The following is a 26,151-nucleotide window of genomic DNA, read 5'->3' on the forward strand; positions in this document are numbered from 1 at the left end:
GATGACCTGAGTTCAAGCCTCAGGGCCCTAAAGGCAGAAGAGAATTGATTCCCACCATCACCTGATCTCCACAGACATGGCATGACACACACTCGTGCATATATGCATATATACACATAATAATAGTGATAGTGATAACGAATTGGATTAAAAAATAAAGAAATTCAAGTGATTCTAAAGGACTAAAAGTAAATAAGGATGGGGTTGGGTCGTCTGACTTGGCCCTGAGGGCTGGGAAGCTGTGGTCCAGCTACTCAGTCTCCCTGAACCCATCGCTAACACGTTACTGGGGAGGGAGGTGAAAGACAGCTGCAGCATCTTCACAAGACATTGTTCAGAGTTCAGTGCCTTTCCACCATCAGCACATTGAGATGCAAGCAATGGCAGAACCAACTTCAATCACTTAAACAATGAGGCCATTCAGTGATCTCACACAGCCAGAAATCTGAACGTAGGTAGTTCTAGGCTTGGTCTCATGACTCAGAATCTTTTGTTCTCCCAATCTCTAGTATGAATATTTGCCCCATGCTCATTACCTCATGCTGTCAAGAGAACTACTATAGCACCTGATATTATCTTACAGTGAGAAGGGGGAGGTCCCTGAGAGCCTTCTATCTTCTAACACTTATCACTCGGTCATGAAAATAACAGTTCCCAGAAACCCCACATTCAGAGGACTTCTACTTATTGGCCAGAATTTCATGTGACCACCACAATCAACAAGGAACGCTGCAAGGAAACTAGGAAAGAGACTTGCCTGATAGTCTGAGATAAGAAAACATTACCTCAGCACTGTGCCTGCCCAGAGTCAAGTGTGTCAGCAAGGAAGAGCAAAAGTTGGAAGTGTAAACTCAGAAACAGTAGGTAGGCCTGCCCTTGTTACTATTTATGTTCTCTGTTGGTTGAAAGCTGAGGGTACTTTGATGTCTGTGATCCATGCTGCCACCACTGCCTTGGGCAAGAAAGCTTCTTTTGCACTGGTATCAATGACTGCAGTCGTAACTAAGAATGAGAGACATTGAAGGTGTCTGTGACACCCCCCACACACACACTCACCAATGAAGAAAGAAAGAAAGAAAGAAAGAAAGAAAGAAAGAAAGAAAGAAAGAAAGAGGAAGGAAGGGGAAGGAAGGAAAGAAGGAAGGAAGGAGCAGTTCAGACAGGAAGCTACTGAAGAGAGTCCTTTAAAACTGATAAAGATGCTGAAGCCCAGCTCTTCACAGTTGTTGGCTTCTGGTGGCAGGGGGACAGGAAGGGGGGATGGATACACAACTCAGTTTTCTTTAAGGGGCTGTCCATTGGGAGTCTGACCATGTTCCAGTAAGTATATGGGCAACACAAATTGGACTTGGTGAGTGGGGTTTTTTGAGGGGGGGTGTAAGGGTGGGAGGGTGGACTTGAGAGGAATGGGAAGTATGATTGGTGGGGTGCATTGTACAAAATTCCCAAATAATTAATAAAAATATTACTCAAGGGAAAAAATGTTTTTCTTTTCAAGCAAGGCATGGTGGCACACACCTTTAATCTAGCACTCAGGAGGCAGAGGCAGGCAGATATGTGAGTTCCAGGCTAGCCTGGTCTACAGAGCTAATTCCAGGATAGCCGGGGCTACAAGGAGAAACCCTGACTCAAAAAAGGAAAAAAGGAAAGAATGTTTCTTTTCAGTATTACAAACAGCCCGTAACTTTTACTATTTGTACAGACTATGCCTGTCTTCTTTTCAGGGAAGGTAGAGTACAAAACAAAGTATCTTTTCTTCTGCATGTCTCAGAAGATGTGGGCTAGGTGGATGGCGCAGAGGCATGAGGACCTGAGTTTAGAGCCAGAGCCCATGGAAAAACAATCAAAACTGGTAGAGTGTGCTTGAAATCCCAGGACTGGCAAGGTAGAGAAGGGAGTTCAATAGCAAACAACCCATCCTGCTTGGCAGGTTTCGGGTTAGTGAGAGTTTTGTCTCAAATAAACAAGGTGGACAGCAGTAATGACACCAGATGTTGTCCTCTGACCTCCACACATGCACGCGCACAGCTCAAGCAGAAAATGCTTGTAGCAATTAGTAGTGGTCAATATTGGATACACTTTCACATCCGTTGGCTCCAATTGCTGCTTAAGTGAACTTTGACCTTGTTTACACTCTATCTTATTAGTTCAGTGAGAAGCCCCTATAAACTGCTGGGAGTTGAGTCACAATCACAGTAATTCTATCTCCCCAATCAGCCACTGGTTTAGAGATAGTTTCTACCATCATTTTGGCTAGCCATGTTTTAGGGGCTCTCATGATAACTTTCCAGGGGGAACGCTTCCTCCTTGATTTAAAACAAGAGAGAGAGAGGAGAGAGAGAGAGAGGAGAGAGAGAGAGAGAGAGAACTCTATTTTTCTTCACCTCAAAGAAAACAGGTGAGAATGTGATGATGTCTGGAACACCAGCAACCATGAGAGGATGATCCAGAAAACGATCAAGGAACTGAAAAAGTTAAAAGTGATGTCTGTGGAATCACTGAATTAGCCAACCTTGAAATGGCTTACTCCTAGGCTTCATATTATGTGAGATTAAAAAACTCCTTATTGGTGAATTTAGACATGGTTTACTGGGAACCCAGAGTCCCAGGTACTCTGTCAGTTAAGACATTTGCTTCACTGCCAGCAGCAGAAGCAAACTGTCTTACTGAAGCTTATCTGTGGGACATAGGGAAGTTCTTTGTTGTGTTCAGGCTATTGTGTCATAGCCCACAATGCATAGCAGCCTAAGCAAGACCAAATCTGAAGTCCACAGAGTCAAGAGATTCAACATTGGTCATGGTGACAGCAGGTTCTGAGGTCCCCATGTTCCATGAAAGGTTATCTACGTCACTTCAACTACCCACAACCTATCTGCCTTGAGGTGCCTGATGAACTGTAGGAAGTCACATATGCCCTTCCAGAAACTCAGAGGCAGACAACATCAGAGGCCTAAGAAAACAACTAAACTGACAGGAATAAAGATTCTGATCTGTTTTTTAAATGCTATAATTTGGGCCTCTAATCCTTCTACGTGACTATGTATATGTCTCTTGTACTAAAATTGTGCAGAGGAAAATGCTTGAACACACAAAAATATAACCATATGTAAATATATTAAAATTGTGGAGGAAGTATTTGATTCTATTAAGTGATTTATATAGATTATTTTTTTCCATAGAAAAGACTTAAAATATGGCTAAATATCTAAAAATGTCATCTGATGGGGCTGGAGAGATGGCTCAGTGGTTAAGAGCACTGGCTGTTCTTGCAAAGGAGCTGGGGTTCAATTCCCAGCACCTACATGGCAGCTCACAACTGTCTGTATCTCTAGTTCCAGGGGATCTGACACCCTCATACAGACATACATGCAGGCAAAATCCCAATGTACACTATAAATAAATAAATAAATAAATAAATAAATAAATAAATAAATAAGCCAGGTGTTTGGTGGTACACACCTTTAATCCCAGCACTCGGGAGGCAGAGGCAGGAGGATCTCTGCGAGTTCGAGACCCGCCTGGTCTACAAGAGCTAGTTCCAGGACAGCCTCCAAAGCCACAGAGAAACCCTGTCTTGAAAAAACAAAATAAATAAAGAAATAGACAAGTCTTTTTTTTAAAAAAAAAAAAGATGTCATCTGACACATAGTTTTAAGTTTTCTTTCCAGAAAAATGTCACTAAGCACAGTGCTGTGCTTGCTGTTTCCAGAAACCATCTAGAGTAAGCATAGGCTTCTAGATAACAGAATGCCCATCACTGCACAGATTTTCTTTTAAAGGGGGAAGTCTGAAGAGATGAACTGCCTTGCCTACAATCACAAAACTGATCGCAGTGGGAAAATAAAAATGATAGTTGGTGTTATATCCTAATGTTTCTTAGAGGGGCTTAAATAAAGCCATCCTCACCAAGAGGAGGCTGGGTTAAGAAAGGGTCACAAGAATCCTCAAAGGCACAGCAAATCCACCCAGGGAAATGCCATACTATGTATGGTCACTCCAGCCAGCATTTCTCAAAACATGTGAAGATCCTTACAGAAAAGGAGAGGAGATACGTCAAGTGCTATGGATAGCAAGGAAGACACAGAGTGACTTTAGACACTCAGAACCTACTGAAGTGATGGGTGGATGTCTCCTCCCTGCTGCCGGCTGCAAGCACCTATTGAAACACATGACTGGTGACTTGGGGTAGAGGATAAGCAAGGGTCTGCTTCTTATCAAATCTATCTGTTGCAAAAAGGGAAAACTGAAACACCGACCTAGAATCTAACCACCCTGACAACAAAGAACGCACATACCTGTACATGCATGCAGAGATGTAGAGGGGAGAACCTGACTTATGTTTCAAACAATTGAAATGAAGTGTCCTATGAGCACATCAATATAGGCCACAGGGTGGTAATAACTTCAATGAGGCCAGATGCCCAATCTGCATCCACAGCTCAGCAGATGATGTCACTCATTTGGGTACAGACTTCAAGGACTCCACCCAGAAGACTATTATATAATGTTTGTCTACCTTCTATTGTTATAAAAGGATACCTCCAACCGGGAAATTTATTTCTCACAGCTCAGAAGGCTGAGAAATCTAATATAAAAGTGCTGGCACTTTGTCAGGGCCCTATTGCTGCACTGACCCAAGATGAAAGGTGGTATGGAAAAGAGAGAAAAAGAGCGGGTGGGAGGGAGAGAGATCACTCATCCTTTTATCACAAACTCCCTCAACAACCCCTTATTAATCCATGCAAGGGCCATGGCCTCATGAGCTCATCCCCTCTTAATGGTCCTATGGCTTCATACCGCTGCACTGAAGGTTGCTCTCAACACATGGGACTCGGGGGGATACCTCTCACACACAGCAATTGTGTTTTTCACCCAGCCATGGTTTTCATGGAGGACCTGCACAAACTAAGTCAACCCAGTAGAGTGACCAGAACCAGGAGAGCAGAAGTGTGTGATGTGCTTAGTCTCAAAGCAGGAAGCTTACAAGCTATGGGGTAGCTGTCTGAAGTCACGTGGTCCTTACTAGGCAGGAGAAAGGCAAAGATCCATTATTGTCTTGCTATGGCTCTGTAGTATAATCGAAATCAGGTATGGGATAACTTGAACATCATTCTTTTTGCTCATTTGCTTTGCTTTTGGGGGTCTTTTGTACATCCGTATAAATGTTACAACACTTTTCTATTTCTGTGAGGCATAGCATTGGAATTTTGACACATGACTGAATTCTGTAGATTGCTTTCAGTAGCAGGCATTTTCACACTGTTAGTTCCCAGTTCATGAGTGTGGGAGGTCTTTCCTTCTAGGGTCTTCTGAAATTCCTTTATCCAGGATGTTAGGGTTTTCCTTATCAAGGTCATTCACTTTCTTGGTTAGCTGTGATTAGGGGGTTGGTTTCTTCATAGAAATTGGGGATGGAACTGTTTTTATGATTTCTTTTCTTTGTGTTTTTGTTATTGGTGTATAAGAAGGCTACCAGTCTTTGTAGGCTAATTTTGAAATCTTGCTACTTAGATGGAAGTTTCTCAGTCTAGGGGTTTTTTGTTGGCTTGTTTGTTGATGTTTTTAAGGTCTCTTATGTATGGAATCAACTGCAAAAAAAAGGATACTTTGACTTCTACTTCTTCCTTTCCTATTTGTACCCCTTCTATGTCCATGTCTTATTGATCTAGCTAAGACATTAAGCACTATGTCAAGTCACAGTGGAGAAAGTGGACACCCTTGACTAGTTCCTGACATTAGTGGAAACACTTTCAGTTTTCCCCTATTTGGTATAATACTTATTCTAGGTTCATCAGAAATAGCCTTTATAATATTGAGATACCTTTCTTCTACTCCTACTCTCTTCAAGGATATTATAAAGGGACATTGGATTTTGTCCAAAAGTCTTTTCTGTATCTATTGAAATGATCATGTGACTTCTATCCTTAAGTCCTTTATGTGAAGGATTTTGCATTCATTGATTTGCATATGCTGAACCATCTCGCCATCTCTGTAATGAAGCCAACTTGATCATGGTGGATGATCGTTTTGATGTGTTCTAGAATTTGGCTTGCCAGTATTTTCTTTAAAGATTTATTTATTTATGTATTTATTCATTTGTTTATTTAGTGTGTATACCGCATTCTATCTGCATGCCAGAAGAAGGCATCAGAACTCATTATAAATGGTTGCGAGCCACCATGCAGTTGCTTGGAATTGAACTCACGATCTTTGGAAGAACATGCAGTATTCTTAACCTCCGAGCCATCTCTCCAGCCCTGGCTTGCCAGTATTTTAATGAGAATTTTTGCATTTATGTTCATCAGAGAGATTGTGACTGGGCAGTATTAAGATTGATATTTTTTAATATTTTCTTTTTTCTTTTCTTGTGTGTGGGGAGGGATGGGGGAGTTGGGTGAGGGGTGAGGGGTGGGTGTGGGTGTTTGGCCTGAATGTCTGTGCATCATGTACATTCAGTACCTTTGAAGACTAAAAGACCCTAGATCCCTGGAACTGTACTTAACAATGGTTGTGAGTTGCCATGTGGGTGCTGGGGAAGGACTCGGGTCCTCTAGAAGAGCAGCCAGGGTTCATAACCACCGAGCCATTTCTCCAGTCTAAGACTGATTTCTATCTCATGGTTTATAAAGCATCTGTTTGGGTCACTTAAGATAAAAGTGGCCTTGTAGTCTCTGGAAGACTTGCCAATGAGTCACACTGCCACGAGTGTGACTTTTCTCACTTGGCATCCCACCTCATTTGTATCCTTCTTCCTCTTTCTAAGACAGCGAGGTCACTGTACACTTGATCGGAACAGTGGGTATTGTCTTACTTGTGTCCTCCATGTCATTATCTCTTTGTGGTTCCCCAGACTCTAATCTCCCTAATGAGCTTCTGGCTCTGAAACTGGCCCTTTGCCTAGAGTGGGGTTTCCCCAGCTTGGAGATATGAAAAGGCACCCCATACTTTTTGTGCAGGGGAAATCCCAGGGCCCCCAGAAAACTAAACTATTATTTTATACATTAAATAGAAGACAGGCTTGACTAATAAGTGTGGGAAAGCGGGCAATTTTCTATTGTGAAATAGTGTCTGGATAAACTATTTTAACAACATCGGTCCTTTCTCTTTGCCAGCGTGCACAGGCACACCTGTTTGATGGGCTTGCTCTTTTATCAGTTGTCCAACCTTCTGGAGGAAGCATGTGAAAAGCTGACCTGGGGCACCAGTTACATCTAGAACATACACTGGCATTTGAGCCATGCTCTTATTCACAGGCAGTGTGTTTGCCACAGAACTTTGAAAGTCGAGTTTTGAACGAATTTCATCCATTCAACATCTCAGGGGAAGATGCTAATGAATGCCAGGATACATTGGCTCATTTTCTGTACTTTCAAAACTAGTGAGATCCCTAAGTCATCCAGATCCTCCTGAAAGTTTTCACATGGATTTCCTTGTTGTGAGGTAGTGGTAAGTTTAGGAACCGGGCCAGAGGTCACTGGCGTGTGCCTTTGAGGGTTACAGCCCTCTTCTCTTCCTGCTTCTTATCCACTATGAAGAGAAGAGTCTCCTCTATCACATGCTTCTTATCCACTATGAAGTGAGGCATCCCTTCTGTCACATGCTCCCCCTGCCATGATGTTCCATCTAAATGCATGGGCCAAGCAACCATGGACTGAGCCCTTTGAGCCCATGCTCCAAAATGAGTCTTCCCTCCCTGCTTCCATCAGGTTATTTGGGAATGATGAAAGTAACTCATGGACACTGTTTAGTAAAGGCCGAGGGGTGAATTTGGAGACAATATCCTACAGGACTGGAATACTGTGCCTGGAAACAGGCGTCTCTGCAACAGAATTGTAGTTTGTGGAACCCTGAAATGCATTAAGAGGAAGAGAAATGATTACCCCCCTTAAAGAGGAGGAGGAGAGTAATGGCTGCCATTCCCTCAAGGGGTGGGAAGCAAGGAAGGACTGCTAGACCCAACTGCCACATTCAAGGAAGCCCTGAGGAAATCATCAAGGAGCTGAAGATTCCAGGTCAGAGAGCAGTGGCACAGAAACCCGATCGAGGAAAAGAACTGTGCCAGATGTCAAGCAGATACAGCAACGTACAGTGAGCATCTCTGTGTCTTAGGGGGGATGTAGAATAATAATGAAGATGAGATGGGGTGAAAGAAGGGACCGACCAGGTTGTGACACAACCCAGTGTACATGGTAGACAATGCAGGGTAAGTGATGGGCAAATGTCTTCCCTGAATTCCATCTTGTGACCCAAATGCCACTGAAGGCCTGCATCTTTTCAAGCCACCTTTCAGCTCTGAGGATCAGAACCCCACTTCTGAGGTCTTGGGTGATAAAGGTACTGATTCTTGGCTTTTCACCAAATTCTCCTCTAAGGAACCATAAGGAATAATTAGATCAATTCTTTTCATTCCAAAGTCTCAGTAAATCAGCTGAACTCAACTCTCCCATCTACTGCTAGCCATTCTGGAAACAGCCTCCCCAGACATGGGAAGGAGCCAGCAGGGAGTCTCAAAGGGCCAGCAAAAGATGTCAAGTGGGCACAGTCTCCTTGGGACCCTTTCCCTTCATCTTTATTAGCTTATCACCAAGCAGTGACACACAAGAATAGGTGTGCTCTCTGTGTGAGTAAACTGGCAACTGTGGACAGGGGTGCTTCCAAGGTGCTCCCTCTATTGGCATTGGAGGACAAAGGGCAATAAAAATGTATTAACTGGTGGGCTGCACAGAGAGTGGAGTCTGTGGAGTCCTTGCCTTGAGAGCATGAAGTTCTGAGTTCCAGTCCCAGAGAGTCTCCGTGAAAAATACACATACACACACACACACACACACACACACACACACACACACACACACACACACTATATATATAGCTGGCTATAATCCCAGCCAGGCTGGTTCCGAGGGCTAGCTGAATGAATGACCCTTTATCAAAGAATAAAAATGTGGTTGCACCTGAAGAATGATAATCTGAGGTTGTCCTCTCACCCCCATATGCATGTACACAGATGCAAGCAAACCATCCTCCCACACATATACACAACTATCCATTGCATTATTTGACAGTTCTCCCCAACTCTTCATGCTTAAAGCTCAGGAATTGAAGTTTATCTTTCCCTGGCACCTTTTGGTATGAATGTGATGCTGGCTATCAAACCAGGGCTGTACTGATATTAGATGAGAGGTCTTGTGTGAGCGACTCCCCCAGTTCTTCTCCTCTTTATAAGCAAGGAGAGCAACTCAGAATCATTCTTCTCATCACTTCAGGACAGAACAAATAAAACATCTCCACCTCAGATTCTTTGTTCCTTTGTAACAGTCTTCGCTTCTCTAGAACATTCCCCCAATCATTCTGCCATCTCTTCTAAGCATGGAGTCCAGAATGCTCTTGGGAAAAAGACAAAAGGAGTATGTACCATATTCATTACTGTGTGTTCACTCACGGCACCGTCTTGGATTCTGTTTAAGAATAATGAATACATCCTGTGGTGTTCAGCCTGATGTTCCAAAACAGGTTCCCATAAAAATCAGTGGAAGGTGCAGATCCCAGTAACATCAGCTCCCACACATGCAGTCCTCATAGTCAGCCCTGGCCCTGCCCAGAGTGGAGCACTTGTTACAGCTGATGAGCTACCCTGACACATCATCATGCCTCAGAACCCTGGTTTGCATTAGGAGTCACACTCTATGTAGACTTTATGGATTTGGGCAAATTTACATGGCATGTTCCTCCACTACTGCACTGTAAAGAGTAGTTCTAGTATCTACGAGCCCTCTGTCCTCTGACTAGTCATCAGTTCCTGTCCTCTAGCCCTTGGCAGCCATCAACTTTTAACTGTCACATAGTCATGTCCCCCCCACCAAACCTCATATGGTTGGACTCACAGACTGTTTAGTCTTTCCAGAGGGGCTTCTTTCTCTTAGACCCATGCAGTAACTTCCCTCCCTATCTGCCACTGTGTTTGTAGCTTGTTATTTTCTAGGGGTGAAGTCCCATTGCCTGGATAGGCCATGGTTTGTTTATTCATTCATCTACTAAAGAATGCCAAGTCTGGTTATTCATGACTTTTGGAAAACAAAGATAAAAGTCGTAGAGAAAAGCAAACAAATACTTGAATGCGGTGAGAGCAACTGGACTAACTCATTAACAGCAGCCTCTTAGAGACTTCCCTGTTCCATTGCTTTCTCCGCCAAGGCATTTCCCATTCACCCAGCAGCTCCTGGACCTGTGGTACATTTCTCCTAGGTCCTATGCCTGAAAGAGTATGGCAGTTAGAAGCTAGGGAGGTACTAACAGTATCTTAGCTTTAAGATGAAATTTCAGTTCTGCTATAAAAGATGCTCCTTGAGACACCAGCATTCTAAGAGCAGGGCCAGGGTTTGCACAACTGCAGAGGCCACTAGGAAGGCTGGCTACAATTTGGGTGCAGAAGCATTTCACCATGGAGCCCCCAAATCATCAAGGTTCTAACTGATTTATCTTTAAGATAAACTGGGCCAGTTGGTGATGGTACACACCTTTAATCTGGCACTTGGGAGGCAGAGGCAGGAGGATCTCTATGATTTTGAGGCCAGCCTGGTCTCCAGAGCAAGTTCCAGGACAACCAAGGCTACATGGAGAAACCCTGTCTCAAAACAAACAAATAAAAAAGACTTACTAAAGGCTATCTAGACATGCAAATTTGACACATTTCATTTTATATAAATAGATATTTGTGCGATATACATGTGAATTATATGTAAACACATATACATCCGTGCATTACATGCAAACTATACATATGTGTGTTGTATGTATATACTCATGTATATAAATGTGTTCTGTTTGATATAAGCATATACAAATAAGTATGCTTTTAAAGGAAAAACTTGCCAAGGTCTTATCTGGTACCACTGATTCTTAGCTGGGGGTATTAGCCTAGAGACATCAGCAACAGATGGACATATGTATGGTTCTGGCAACTGGGTAGTGGAGAAGCTGGTGCTACTGTTACAGAACAAAGAGGCTGGGAGTATTGCTAGACATCCTACACACAGAGAACATCACCAATAAAAAAGGATTGGCATTCTGACACTGCCAAGTGTCAGAATGGAGAAAACCTATTGTGTGCTAGCTGCTATATAGTAAGGCCTACTATATGCTAGCAGCTGTAACGTTGCTTTCTGATTGAGAAGCCGCCATTGCTAGTGAAACCTCTGTGACACCTTCAGAGCAAAAGGGGCTGGGGCTCAGAAGACTTTGCACTGTGTTCTTAGGCATTTCTGAGTTACCTTAAGCTCGATTCTGAATTATTTAATTTACTTCCCAAACAGTTAATTGAATAAAAGGAAGAGGCTTTATATAGTTCATGTATGTGTTTCTATTTGGGAAATGGAAGTCATGATTAAAACTGACATTTTTGAAACTCTAATTGTTAGCTACTGCTTTGCTGTGGGAAGAAAATATTTCCAAGACCAGCCAGATGGGAAGTCTCAAGATAAGAATTATAAGCCAGCATTCATATTCCAATCAGAAGAAAAATTCTGTTTATCCGTTTTTTTAATTCTACTTAAGTAGTAAGCCATACATTTCTTTAATTGATTCCTAAATGGCTATTAATTGGCTGACTAATTTTCTAACACTGGGCCTAATCTCCCAAATCCTATTAGATTGTAAATAAGCAGAGCAGAGTTTTGTGAGAAGGTCTGTGCATTAAGGACTTCATAAACTGTGATGGGAACACACACACATGGCAGGAATTGGTTTTGGCTACTACAAGTGATCCTCCTGTAGGTGTACAAAACTTAAAATAGCCTGCAGCAATGTAAAATGTCCACTGCTCAAAACTCAGTTCTGACTGATTTGTAATTCAGAGTTGTGGTTCACACATCCAGAACCAGAGCAACATAAATACCTTCAAGACACGTGTTGAGAATTCAGCTGTCCTTTTCTGGTGACCCCTTCTGAACCCCTACTGCTGCAGGCACCTCCCCCTGCATCACCCTCCTCCCTTCCATTCCTCTCCTGTCATCCCAAAGCAAGATCAAGAACTGCAGAAAAGACATGCAGTGGAAATATCTGCAGGAAGGCCACAGTGGTGTCTTTCCTCACCCATGAGTCCATGGAACTTTCTCTCTTACCAAGGCTCCTGTCAATTGTCCCAGCTCCAAGAACCACTAAGCCAGGAAGAAAGGCTCTGATCTGAGGGCCTGGCCTTTGGAAGAAACTATGGAACTTCTCTTTTATTCCAGTCTCCTGAAAGCTACTCAGAAACAACTACAAATTGAGGTGCAGCTCTTGCTAGTTGCTTGAGTTTGACAAATAAAGCAATCATCGAAATCACGGAGTGTGCACTACTTCTAAAAGCCTTATTTGTTTGGCATAATACAGCAGCAGGATGGCCAGGCAAATAAATGGCATTACTTAACATAATCACTTAATGTTGTGCAACCAACATCAGGTCTCATTGCTTTCTCACTTGCAAAGAATTTGATGATAATAAAGTTGATTGTTAGTGTGAAGATATAAATTGTTCAGTAGTTAAAACTGTTAATGACAGCAAAGGAACACAAAAGAGGAAAAATAGGCTTTAGCAGCCCAAATTCATTGCTAATTGCCTATGCATTCATCACAGGCTGACCAGGGCTAATTATCTAATTAAACTGAAGGCTGCTGGCTTAGAGGCATCTAAGGAGCTCTGATGCTGGCTGTCAATTACCTCAGCACGTCTTCTTGAAATGTGTAGTTAACTCAAGGCATGTTTTGCTTTTCTTAACAGCAATACATGGCACTCTGATTGCATGATAATTTGTACTTAGGAAGAAAAAAGTAGTTTTCTTTTGAAAAATAGGCTGTGGAAACTCAGAATAAAGACAAATGCTTTCAACAGGAATTCCTGTTCATTCTGCTCCATGATCTATATTCAGGAAAAGTCACAATCCACAGCAACTAAAAAAGTTACAACAGACACAAAAGAGAAACTAGATCATCATTGTAAGAATGTTGCTGAGTGTTCCCTGTGTGTTATTTTTAAAAATACATTTAAAGGTATCTTTTGTAACACCCCACAGCAGTTTGCAAGTATGAAAACACATTACTTAATGTCATTTAATCACACTTTTTTAACCTGGATGGAGAGTGTACAGTAGTCAGATGAGATTCTTGCTCACATTCTTGTATTTCTAGACTGTACTGTGACCCCTGGCACTTGGCTTTCAGATGCTAGAGTGGGGCCACTATTGACAATGTTGCTTTTCCAAAAGAAGGGAGTGCATTTCACCTGCAAAGTCCATGGTGGATCATGAGCACCACTAGCCACTCCTCTGACTGGGTGGGATCAGGAACAGGGCATGTGGATGTCCTAGTGGTTGAACCCATGATGAGCTAAGAAAAAAAAAAAAGGACTAAGCTCAATAAAAAAGTACCTGAGTGTCCATCAAATTCCTGCCAGTTCTGGCCATAAAAGATAGTGGGCAGGCAACATAACTATTTCTCTCTTGGAGGCCCTCCCACTCTCAGGACCTCTTTCTTATTTTTCCTTAATAAATGTTTATTTACTCTGCTCATCCTTTTTACAAATTTTATCTTGCTTAGGAGTCAGTCAACAAACTTGGAAGCTACTGGCTCAGGGTGGCGTTGGTGACCAATGATTGCTTGGCACCCTAGCTTTCAGAGTTAAGCTCACCAAAAGCTGAGAAAGGTAGCTCTCTCAAAATACCCACAAGGTCACCTCAAAAGAAATACATGCAATAACATAACTGTTTATTATAAGTCTTCCAAATGCACTGTATATATTTTAAGATTAATTACCAAGGGTGCAGATTACACCACACACACACACACACACACACACACACACACACACACACACACACAGTGGAGGGTAAAGACATCCTGCCTAAAATCTGTCTAAAGAGGAACCGTGAATTTCACAAATCAGAATGCTTAGAGAATTAGGTTGTGTCCAGCTATCTTATTCCTAGGGAATCTGATCCTAAAATGCACAGTCCATGACCACAGAACTCCTTATGAGCAGCCTTGGAGGAAGGATGCCTCCCAAGAAAGAATGACTTTCCAAAGAGCACTTCCCACCTTCACTTCCCTCCAGTCAGGCCTGGGTTCACCTGCAAGCTCACAGGACTCACTAGCCTTCTTCTTTCCAGTCACTCACTGTCCAGGCAAGTGCCGGCAACAAACACACAGATATTTCCTGACAGTCAGGGAAGCCAGTTTTCCCTTTCACTGCCTCTTAAAGCTGAACATCAACTGTTTCACCACTTGTGTCTAAAATCCATTAATTAAAATAAATAGAGAGTAAAAAAAAAAAAGTCTCAGCTTCAGCCAGGAGGAAAAGGACAGATGGAAAAGCGGAGGAGGTGGAGATAGCTGTTATCTTCTTGGGGGGAAGAAAAACAAAAATCATAGAGGGAGGGTGATTACTTAAGAGAGGTAAGATGTGTTTGAATTTAATTTACAGTTTGTGACTATTTTGGGTCTCATAATAGTCACTTTGCTTAAAGCACAAGGGGACAACCTCTCTAATATCAAGCTGGTAAGGAGGCTACCGAAACCATTGAATCCAGTCTCAAAGGGGCATATTAGTTAAGGTTTACTATTGCTGTGATAAAATACCATGGCCAAGAACAAGTTGGGGAAGAAAGGGTTTATTTGGTGCACACCTCCACATCACAGTCCACTATCAAAGGAAGTCAGGACAGGAACCCAAATAGGGCAGGAACCTGGAGGCAGGACTAATGCAGAGGCCTCAGATGGGTGCTGTTTACTGGCTTGCTCCTCATGGCTTGCTCAACCTGGTTTCTTTTAGAATCCAGGACCACCAGCCCAATGATGGCCCCACTCACAATGGGCTGGACCCTCCCCCATCAATCCCTAATTAAGAAAATGTCCTACAGGCTTGTCTACAGCCCAATCTTATGGAGACATTTTTCTCAACTGAGGCTCCCACCTGTGATGACTCTAGCTTGTGTCAAGTTGACATGAAACTAGCCGGAACACTGGACTTTGGCAGCATGCCAGGCTGTGCAGAGCAAAAGTTTCTCTTCTTTAACAATTTGTGAGTCACTCCCTACCCCACTTCTGTCTGCAAATTCGATTTTCATTACATTCTCCCTTATCTCTCATTGCCTCAAATAAGCTGGTAAGGAATGGGAAGGAATCAGCTTAAGTCCTTCCCTATCCTAACTACATTCACAGACCCATAGTTTGGCTTCTTAAACTGGGGATGTGATCCCCGGGGAGGCTTGCATAAGTGAATGCAGGAGGTGGGTGTAAAAATATGCCAATGGTAATTTCTGAATGCACAATAACCAAAACTACTTCAAAATCAAATGCCTATTCAGGCCAAGGCATTTCCAACAGTGCTTGCCTATGGTACATTGGATGATGCCATGGCAGCCTTCGTTCTGATCACCAATGAGCATTCTGCATGCTGTCACTCCACACACCACCAATGAGCACTGCCTCAAACACCGTGCTCAAAGTCCCACCTACTGTGTTACAACTGCAGTGTTTTACTGTACACGGAACATTTTCTGCTTTTACGGGAAAAGGGTGGGTATACTAGGGAAAACAGTCTCTTCATGCTCTCAACCACTACATTTCAGCACAACTCAGATTAGTCTACCTTTAGATTATACTGCTGGGTTTTAAAACTCACTATGGTAGTTGCTGACTTGGGATTCATTAAAAAAAAGATTTTAAAGTAAATTTTGGATTAGAAGTAAGATAGAATGCACAATGATTTCTGATGTGGCTGCTTTGTACTGCATTGTTACACAGAGTGGCATTCTCAGCACTCACAATTGTGAATCAAAAATATCCAGCAACTCTAAAAACTGTTGGGAGAAGCTCTATGTCGTTCAGTATTAAACATTCAGCCAAGATTTAGTCCTTTATGCAAACATAAATAGACACATCAATCTCATTAGCATGCAAATTCTCTTTCTTCTTTAATGAATGTTAAAAAAAAAATCACATGGACTCCAAAGGTTTGTTTTTATTTTAACTTTTGTGAGCTCTTTAAGACCAGGTCTCACTTTGTAGCCCAGGCTAGCCTCCACCCCTTAGTGATCCTCTTGCCTCAGCCTCCCAAGTGATGGGATTACAAAGTGAGTCACCACAACTGGCTCCGGAATTGTTTCAAAATAAATGTCTTTATGAAGTAGTGTCAGTAAATATTTGGCTTATATATGTTCAAGACATAAAGTTTATGTACCTTTATAACCAGGGGTGATTTAAAAATTTATCTGTCAAAAAGGGGTCACAAGTGGGAAAAGAGCAAAAAGTCCTGGTCTACAGAATTAGCCAGAAAATGGTGTCTACAGCTTATGTGACACCATGGAAATCTGCAGTGTGTTGGTGTAATGGCCACCTAATGTCTAACCCAACATTAAATATCTCTGAGTTTAGCATATGTATGTGAACAGCTTCCACACCAGAGCAGTGAGAGTTCAGATAACCAAACCAAGCTAGAGTAAAGGAGTTCCTGTGTGAGATTATAGCGGATGGCCTGAGTTAAGAGGGTGCCATTTAAGTGACCCAAATGGAGAAAATATCAGAGCTTGGTTTTGCCTACATTGTTCTCATAATGGTCTCTTTCCTCTGTGTTGGGCTAAAGGAGAAGCTAGAAGGAAATGTGAGCATCGTCTCCCACAACACCCCTTGGAAGCAGAGCATCTAGTGAAGTCAGGTGACACCCAGATACTCACAAGACCATGCAACCAGTTCTTCTGGTTTGGCAATTACTTATTTTTCTTGCAACTTGGTATTCACTCATAATATAGAATGAGAAAATTAATATGCTTTAAAATCTGAAGAGGAAGCCACAATACAAACCCCAAATATTTAAATATAATGAAATACAAGTAGTCTAATTATACAAGTATGTCTAAAACTGAGGGAAATTTAGCAGTTTATTTACCATCTTCCAGCCGTCCAGAGCGCTAATAATGAGTATGGGCAGAATGCATTGTAGGGAAAGGTCTGTGTAAAAGTTGGGAGGTTAGCTTGTGAATAAAGGAAAATTAGTCTGTGTGAACTGAAGGGGAGAAGAAGATGAAAAGCAAAAGGACAGCCTATCCCAAAGACTAAAACATAACCCTAGCAGGGAGAGGGAGCTAAACAGACACAGCTGGGGCTTTTCCAGCAGCTTCCCCGTGAACGAAGCAATTTGAAGAAAAAAAGGATTTGTTTTATTCCTGCTTCTGTTTGCTCTCCCCTTTCTAAATTTAATAGCTGTGGACAGAAGGAAGGATGAGAGATTCCTCACTCTTACCTGTCACCACAGAGCTTTGTTAGCTTGTGAAAGGGAGACTGTGGAGAGCACACTTTGAGATAGACCACCAAAGCCACAGCTCACTAGAAAGCCGGGTTAGCTGTGCCTTCTTCCAAGCGGAAGCTCTTATCTTCACACCATCTCTCAGGTCTCTCCTGAATCACTACACTGGACTCACCAGCATTGTCTCCTGTTTAAAAAAGAAATGAGCAAGTGGAGCCAGTCAAGTCCCCTGTCCAGCCACAGCTCTCTAACATTTCCTGCCATACTTATAAAACAGCACAACCCCACTCATAAGCTAGGTCTTGCCCACTTCTCTAACTTCATCTCCACCAGCACCCCAACTCTCTATGTCCCTGAAACCTTTCTCTTCCCTTCCTATTTGGTAGGAGTCAAGTTCTTTCTGACTCGGCCAGTCAGTGTGTCAGGCCATGGCTATGTCCTGACTACAGGTTTCATAGCTCCTGAGAGGCATGAATAGTGTTAAGCAACTTCCCCGTGGCCTGGCAGGACTGGAGATCCTTGCTGTTGTAGTGCATGGCTTTCTCAAGCACCACTGACACAGCATGAGATGAGAGGCCCTCAGGAGCACACTGCCAGGGACTCTGGGAGAGTGACAATGCACACAGAGCTCTTCTGAGTTGGAAAGCACCTTTTTATCTGAACCACAGACATCATTTTATTTTTTTAAGAAATATTTAAGTGTATGGGTGTTCTGCCTGCTTATACATCGTGTAATGCGTGTATGCAGCACAGTGCCTGCAAGGCCGAAGGAGACTCACATCCCCTGGGATTACTTATAGATGGTTGTGAACCACCACGTGGGTGCTGGGAATTGAACCCAGGTCCTCTGGAGGAGCAGCCAGCAAGCTTAACTGCTGAGACTCCTAACTGCCATGCTCTGATATTTTTCCATAACTATTTTTTTGATACTTGGGGCAAACCCAATTCTTACCCTTGATCACTCCTGATAACTGAATGTGAAGTAAGATACCACACACAAATACCACATCATCCCATTACCCTGTTCAATTGTCTCCCTGTGTTTACAACAGTAAGAAACTTCACATTCATGTCTTTGTACTCTGGAACATCCTGCCTTGTCTACTATCTGCTGCTATAACAGACTGAGGAATTTATAAATAAAATTATCCCTGTGGTCTGAAGGCTGAGAGCATGGTTCCATCCAGCAAGGCCCTTCCTGCTACATCCTAACAAGACAGAGGGTAGGTATCACGTGGTGAGAAAGAGGTAACAAGAAAGCTTGTCATTTTCTCATAAAGCCACCAATGTCATCATGGGGCTACAAACTCATCACTTAATATGCCTACCTCCCAAAGGACCCGTCTCCATCAGTCGTGGACCTGTGGATCTGGATATTGTGTCATCAATATATGTTCTTTGAGGGAGACACATTGACTAGTAAGTTCCTTGGGAAACAAAACCTTGTCCCTCCTTGTTCCTCACTAAACCTTCAAAGCATAGAGCAATACTTTGTACCAACTAGATACTACTTATTGATAATATATATATTCCATGTGTCCCAAACTTCTCCAAACATGTTGCTGCCGTGTATTTTCCTGGACTTTGTTATTATTTTTTTCCCAAATTTCTTTTGGTCTTCACTCTGCTTACAAGATGGAGAAATGAAAATTAAGAATATTTCAAAGGCTATTAATACAGAGTCCCATTCAGTCTGTGTTACTGGCAGCGGGGCAGAGAGCCAAGCAAGGCACTTCTAATGGCAACCCCCCTTGGGCTCAGTACCCTTCACTAGCATGGCTCTGAAGGACAGCATCTAAAGGAATTATGAGTTGGCCTGCCTGTGACCTATGAAGCACCGTATGCCCTGCATATACTCACTGGGTCTCCAAAGAGATTCTGATACAGATTTTAATGTAATTTGGGAACTTCACTTTACCCCCAGTTCCTTATGCAGGTAATCTAGAAACTGTGAACTCTTCAGCTAAGGAATGAATAAATATCGAGGGCTTGAGTGGAGGTATGACCAGCTCAAAACAACAAAATCACCTTTAGAAGCTCTGCTCTGCCTTTGATGAAGTCAAGCTGCATTCCATGGTGGTGCCCACTGAATGGTTAAACCTGTTGGCTTTTAAAGGGTCACTTTTAGCCTTTGAAACTCTTAATACCTATGGTCCTGTGTTAGTAACAATGTTCCCAAAGGTGTAGGTGATGTCCTACCTTGCCAATTTACTTATTAAATGCTCAGCTTCATTTATGTAAACTCAGACAATTATTAAGAAGGGACTCGTGTAAAGCGAGCATGTCTGTAGGCTGTTCAAGTCTGTATACTGTGAAGTCTAAACCTCTCCCTAATTACTCCTTAATATGAGGAAAGCCAGCCAGTAAAAGTCTGTGTTTGTGAACAAATGGAGAGGACTTTCTCTAAAATGTCCCTCACCCTACAAACAAACTGCACGGGACTTCTTTGCGCAGGGAACTTTGATGGTGCGTTTAAGAATGGCACACCACCAGCTTCTAACGGATCCTTTTACACAAAAATAGTTGATCTTACTCACAGCCTCCTACTATTACGAGTTGGCTTACCATTTACAGATCTCACAGTGACCCTCACATGGTGCTGAATATAGAACTATTTCAGAGAGCAGCCCCCCCCCCGCAAAAAAACAAAAACAAAACAAAACAAAAAAAAAAACCAGAATTCTATCCTTCACTCCGGTTCTCCTGAGTCAGAAGCCTTAGAGTGTAACTTCTAGAATCACCGTTTAAGCCAACCAGGAGCTTTCGATGGGGGAGGGGGGGTTGGTTCAGAAGTCTGGTTACACCAAAATCAACATTCTGTGAATGAACAAACTGAGGACGTGGAAGGGTAGGATGTGCCAAAGGATATGGAGCTTGTAAGCAACAGAATACCCTGGAGAAGCTAAGTGCTTGCGTCCTCCTGGTTCCCTTTACATCAGTGCAAACTGTGTTTAGTAAAGCTGCACTTAACTGCTCCTCTCCATGTGCACCCTCATCGTATCCCCTCGTGTACAGAGGGAAATGATAACCTCAGTGCCTACTTCAGAGTTTCTGTGAAGGTTTACTAAGATAACGCTAGTCATTTAATGCGCTTAACAAGGCACCTGTTGATTATAACTTACTGGCTAGATCCCATAACCCATGCCTGTTTAACTGGGGAGAGGAGTTTCTAAGCCACTGCCGTTACAAATTGTACAAGCGACCCGTGTTCAGCTTTGAAAGTCTAAGAAGACCCTAAACTCAGGTTTAATTTCACGGTTATCTAGTGCCTTCTTCTTTTTTATTTTTATTTTTATTTTTCCCCAGCCACCACCTACGTCTGTCAAAAGTCCAGAGCATAATTAATCACTCGGAGGTGAACTAACTCCAGAAGCAGGCCCGATGGCTGCATGGCACTAGAGCCTTCATCTCGCGATGACAGCGATCATCTACAGACAAAAAGCCCCTGGCGGGTGCTTCTCGGGACGCTCCAGGGATAGATAACCGCTGGTGTAGGGAACCCTGGCCGTAGCAAACGTCCTCTCAGAGTCTCCCTGCTGTCGGTGAGTCAGCAGGCCCCGCGGCAAACAACAGCTGGGCGCAGCTGTGCCGAGTGACCGCTCCGGCTACCCGCTCGACCCCATTCACCTCCTAACAAACACAAGAGCACGGAAGCGAGCGCCCGCCATCCCCGCACCTCCGCGGCCTACGAGCAGCTGAGGCTGACCCCGCAGCCCCGTCCCCCAGGGCCAAGGCCAAAGGTGACCCCGAATGACCCAGAAGGCTGACAGCTCTCCAACCCGGTTCCTCCGAGCGGCGCAAAGCCCCAACCAAGCCGGGACAGCTGCCGGAAGTGCGTCACCCCGCCTGCGGGGATGCCGGGAGTTGTAGTTAGAAGGCTGGTCCTCTTGCACCATTGTTAAGCTTTAGCCAACAACAGAAACAACCTACGGCTCAGGAGAACGAGCGGCCCCGCTTTCTGCCAAGTCTTCAAGAGTCCTGGTTTCCCCGCTCGGCGGGAGTGCGTGCGCGCGCGCGCGCGCGGCGGCGCGTGGCGTGCGGGCGCAGGCTCAGCCGCGGACTACAGATCCCAGCGTGCCTGGCGGCGCGCCCGCCGCGCCCCGGCTGTCGTCGTTGGTGCGGGCCGCGTGAATGGAGCTGCGCGCGTGAGGCCGCGCCTGGCACGGCCCGCGCGGCGCTGCCCTACCTGTGCCCCGAGCGCCGCCGTGCGCGTGCGCGTACGCGTGCGCACTCGCCCTCTCGCGCGCGCCGGCGCCCGCGCGTGCAAGCGCCCGGCGGTTGGCGCGCTAGCGGGGCGACGGTGCAAGGCGGCCCCGCGCGCCCCGCCGGCCGGTGGTTGCGGGGCGTCTCCCCTTGGCGCGGGGCTGCAGGCAGCCGTGGCGGCCGCCGGGGATCGAAAGGCGCGGCGCCGAGGCGGAGCGGGCCGGTCGCGGGCCGCGCAGGAAGCGCCAAGCATGCCCCGTGACAACATGGCCTCCCTGATCCAGCGCATCGCTCGCCAGGCGTGCCTCACCTTCCGCGGCGGCTCCGCGGGCTCGGAAGTGCCGTCCCCGGGCTTCCCCGAGAACCTGAGCCGGCTGAAGAGCCTGCTGACCCAGGTGCGCGCCGAAGACCTCAACATCGCGCCGCGGAAGGCGCTGCCGCAGCCGCAGCCGCGCAACCTCCCGCCGGTCACCTACATGCACATCTACGAGACGGAGGGCTTCAGCCTGGGCGTGTTCCTGCTCAAGAGCGGCACGTGCATCCCGTTGCACGACCACCCGGGCATGCACGGTATGCTCAAGGTGCTCTACGGCACGGTACGCATCAGCTGCATGGACAAGCTGGACACGGGTGGAGGGCCGCGGGCGCCGCCGCCTGAGCAGCAGTTCGAGCCGCCGCTGCAGCCCCGGGAACGGGAGGCCGCACGGCCGGGAGTGCTGCGCTCCCGGGCCGAGTACACCGAGGCCAGCGGGCCCTGCGTGCTCACGCCACACCGGGACAACCTGCATCAGATTGATGCGGTGGACGGGCCAGCCGCCTTCCTGGACATCCTGGCCCCACCCTACGACCCGGACGACGGACGGGACTGCCACTATTACCGTGTGCTGGAGCCCATCCCACCCAAGGAGGCCTCCAGCTCTGCCAGCGACCTGCCCCGAGAAGTGTGGCTCCTGGAGACCCCACAGGCCGATGACTTCTGGTGCGAGGGAGAGCCCTATCCAGGCCCCAAGGTTCTACCTTGAAGAGCTCGCTGCCTCCTGGGAACTGTGGGCCAAAGTTAGGCCGTGCCTTGCTCGAGAAAGGCCTGGCTGCCCGCCACCTACCATAAGGGCTCCTCTCTCTGTCCCCTCTCCTGAGCGATGGATCTACTGGAGTGACCAGCACCTCATCTTGGACAACCTTGGGGAGCGCGGCCCACAGGAGTACAGCCACCGGGCACGGTTATGCGGGCGGGTGGGCGGGAGGCTAGGTTGTTTCCTGGTACTGTCACTGCCACCAAGGCTTTGATTTAAGGGAGTGGGGCAGGGGACCCTAAAGCGCTTCCATCCTAAAGCCATAATGAAAATATTGTTTCTCTTCCTCTATCAAAATACACTAAATGGTTTTGAGCCCCTCCTTTCTTCGAAGACTTAAGATTTGTTTTCTCTCCTACCCATTGGACCTTTTGCTCCTTAATAATTTATTGCTGATTGTGCATGACCTTGAATTAATTTTTTTTAGTTCAAGTCATTGGTTTGGTTTTAAAAAACAAAACTGAGTTTCTAAAGTGAGTAGATCTGAAAAGACATTTCCAGCACTGGGGTTCACTCCAATCGTGGAGGACGATTTCCGTCCTCCTGGCCTAGCCACCACATTTGTGTTCTCAGGTAGCCCTTAGTAAGAAGTTCACCGATGTGGATTCCCTGAGGTCAGTCCCTTGAGTCTTGTTCCTGTTGTTGGGGATTCAGCTTTGAAGCAAAGACTATATTATCCTCAAGTGACTTTTCTTCTTAGTGTACTTCAAAGATGATCCAGTAGATTCAGGGGAGCTGAATCTGTTCTGCTTCCAGATAACTGAATGTAAAGCCCCTGGCCACCTGTTGAATTTCCTACTATTTACTTCCAGCATCTTCCTGTAAAAGTAGAGGCTTTTACAGGATACTCCGACCATCTGACCATCCTATGCATTCTCCTAGGAACCCTGCAGAGGGCTGTGGTTCCTGCAGTGCTGCTGGATGTTGCATTCAAGCCCACCTGTAAACAAGAGCCATTATTGGCTCCTGCTGTCCCTTCCTATAGGAAGGGGTAGATGGCATGTGGTACCCTGGGGGGAGGGGGGTACCTCTGGATGCAGGCTGCCTGCTGAGCAGGCAAGAAGCCCTGAGCTCGATCCTCAGCACTACATAAACCAAATGTGGTGCACACCTATAACTCCAGCATTTAAGACGTAGAGGCAGGCAGGAGGGTCAGACGTTACAAGTCAGATTTGGCTACATAGGGAATTTGAGAGGAGCCTTGGGTACATGAGACACTAACATAAATCTGTGTATATATATGTGTACACACACACACACATATATATATAATAGATACATGGATAAATAACTGAGAATTTAGCCATTTTAGGGCAACAAGGTTGAAGATTAAACCCTTGTGCCAACTCTTGTAACAAACACTAGCAGCTGTCTGCAGCATTATCACGGGCTAAGTACCTTTACCTTGTTTACAGATGTGTTGGCACCATAGCTTCTGGCCATGGAGCATTGGTTCTCCCTTTTTACTATTTATAGGGTTCCTTTTTAATCACAGTCCTTTTCATAAAGACAAACTGTAGAAATAAAATGTGTCCAGCTGTCTTCTAAGCCCTCTTGATTGCTCACGTGGCAATAGAATTCTAATACCTGTAATAAATGGGTGGCTAGTGTTTGTTGACCTGGTCGGGAAACTGCATTTGACTCCACATATCCAAGTTATATTGATCCAGTCTGACAGGGTGTTTGTCCCCAGTTGCTAAAGTAGCCTGAAAAAGTAAATTCCTGATGCTGTGGCTTGTGGTTGTTTTTGTTTTCTTTTAATAAAAGTGAAAACAACAGGCCAGTGAAAACCTGTTGGAAATCTGACACAGGTACCACCACCAAGCACTTCCACCAGGGCTGCTAGATTTTGAGTTGCTTCCCATCATGGTGTTTGAAATGTCTCTGGATCCCTGTGAAGCAGCTCTTTGAGCCATTCACTAGGAAATCTAGATAGCAACGGATGGTTTTATACTTGATGATATTTTTCTTCATAGGATAGCAATGAGTGTAGTTTTCAGCCACATGCAGTTTTTGGATTGTAGCAATGGTTGGTTCTTTCACAAAGGTTGTTCAAAGTCTTGTGTATATTACAGCATACTCTGAGGTACTTTAAGCCTGCCTGGAACTAGGCTAGTAATAAAAATTATTATGAAGGCCTTTATTGCAAAAAAAAGGAGGGGGAATGTTAAAGATGTTATAAGCAATTTGGAAGGGAAAAACCTAAGGTGCTTTTCAAAAGAATAACTAAAATTGTTCTGGGCTAAAACAGCAATACTGTGTTCTTCATCCGTTCAATAAGAACAGTGGAACTATTGTTTCACTAATAAATTGAGTAAACTTATGGTGAAAACAGTGTAATATGTTTTAATGAGCCACTATGGAAGAGATATGCTCATTACTAAGACAAAATGCAGAAAAATCCTTTCACTTCTATGCATAAACTATTAGCTGTAACTGCTGCCGTTGTGTTTTCCTATAGGTCTACACTATAGATCAGTCTAGAAGCTGGGTTAAAAGTTATCTTCTCCTTTCCTTCGGGAAGACCAATGAGCACAATGGTATTAGTCACTTAACTTTTCTGATGAATAATAAATGCAATAACTGCAGCTCATGGATGAGAAACTGTCTGTCTAAATACTCTGAAGCTTTTAAATTCTGTAGTTATATCAATGACCAGTTACATTGATGTAAGATTTTTCGTACCTTCCTACTACTTTGAGAATTGATGGTTTTAATACCAAATGCTGCTGATTAAATGAAAAACCCTGCTTTTTAAGTAACCCGCTGTATCAATAAAGAGTGAGCTCTGACTTTTCAACATGGCTAGAGTCTCCCTATCAAAATGTACACCTTCCATCCCCCCATCGCATTGTCTTGTAGGTTCTTGACATCTGGGGAGGACTTGGCCCACTTCTATTGCAAATGAGTCCTCTGCTTTAGCTCTCCTGCCCGGCAGGGAAGCAAGGCGGCAGGGAAGCAAGGCATCCGCACTTCAGACCTCTGCCACCGCTATTCAGCTATCCTGACAGCATTTACTCCTAGACCTACAGTCCTGAATTAAGAGCTTAGGGTTATACGGAATCCAGATGTTTCAAATGCTCATTGGTCCGTTGCACTGAGGTTTCTGCTGTCAAAGAAAGATAATTTGTTAATGATAACCAAGCTTTAAATGCAGGGGTGGTTACATTTCTGAGTAAAATTTGTGTACTTATGGGAAATAAAGGCATGCTTAAAATTATGTGGAAATAATGTTGGTTATTACAAAGTAGAAAAGGGAAACATTACCTACGATGATAACTATATTTTAATTATTGTTAAAAGCTCACAGTTTATTCCATAAGATTGTATTGTACCAAAAGCCAATGACTACAGCTTTCCAAAGACCAAGAAGTGGTATAAACTTAAAATGGCTTTATTTTCCTGAGAGTGGCCTTTGAAACAAGATGACTGAAAACACATCTGAGAGTATTTAATGTCTAATTACACTATTTTGCTGCAACAGAAAAGGCCACTTTTGTATTTAACCTAAAGAAAATAACAAGAAAACATTGAACTTCTAACCTAGATGAAAAAATTCTTCAAGACTTTAAGAATTTTCATCTCTTGGTCTTTTCTTACGAA

The 26,151-nt window shown here is 44.4% G+C and overlaps 1 protein-coding gene and 1 long non-coding RNA gene across 5 annotated transcripts in view; one reads left to right on the plus strand and one right to left on the minus strand.

The window, feature by feature from the left end:
- The window catches only part of LOC103160115, a 47,238-nt gene extending 25,815 nt beyond the window's left edge, over positions 1-21,423 (minus strand). Inside the window, exons 1-2 of one of the 4 annotated variants that reach the window (XR_004771530.1) lie at positions 19,301-21,423; positions 17,270-17,459 (exon numbers count right to left, since the gene is read on the minus strand). This is a non-coding gene — a long non-coding RNA (uncharacterized LOC103160115). Of the gene's footprint in view, positions 1-17,269; positions 17,460-18,600 lie in introns of all 4 variants that reach the window. The other 3 variants (XR_003481104.2, XR_003481103.2, XR_004771529.1) reach the window with 3 other exon arrangements.
- Positions 21,424-21,514: 91 nt separating this feature from the next.
- Positions 21,515-25,768, plus strand: LOC113833430 (2-aminoethanethiol dioxygenase). Its single transcript, XM_027395057.2, has one exon. It carries the CDS (start codon positions 21,727-21,729, stop codon positions 22,495-22,497), a length of 771 nt encoding a protein of 256 aa, XP_027250858.1. The 5' UTR covers positions 21,515-21,726; the 3' UTR covers positions 22,498-25,768.
- Positions 25,769-26,151: the final 383 nt, after the last annotated feature.

This window comes from Cricetulus griseus (assembly GCF_003668045.3).
Source record: "Cricetulus griseus strain 17A/GY chromosome 1 unlocalized genomic scaffold, alternate assembly CriGri-PICRH-1.0 chr1_0, whole genome shotgun sequence".
NCBI lineage: Eukaryota > Metazoa > Chordata > Mammalia > Rodentia > Cricetidae > Cricetulus > Cricetulus griseus.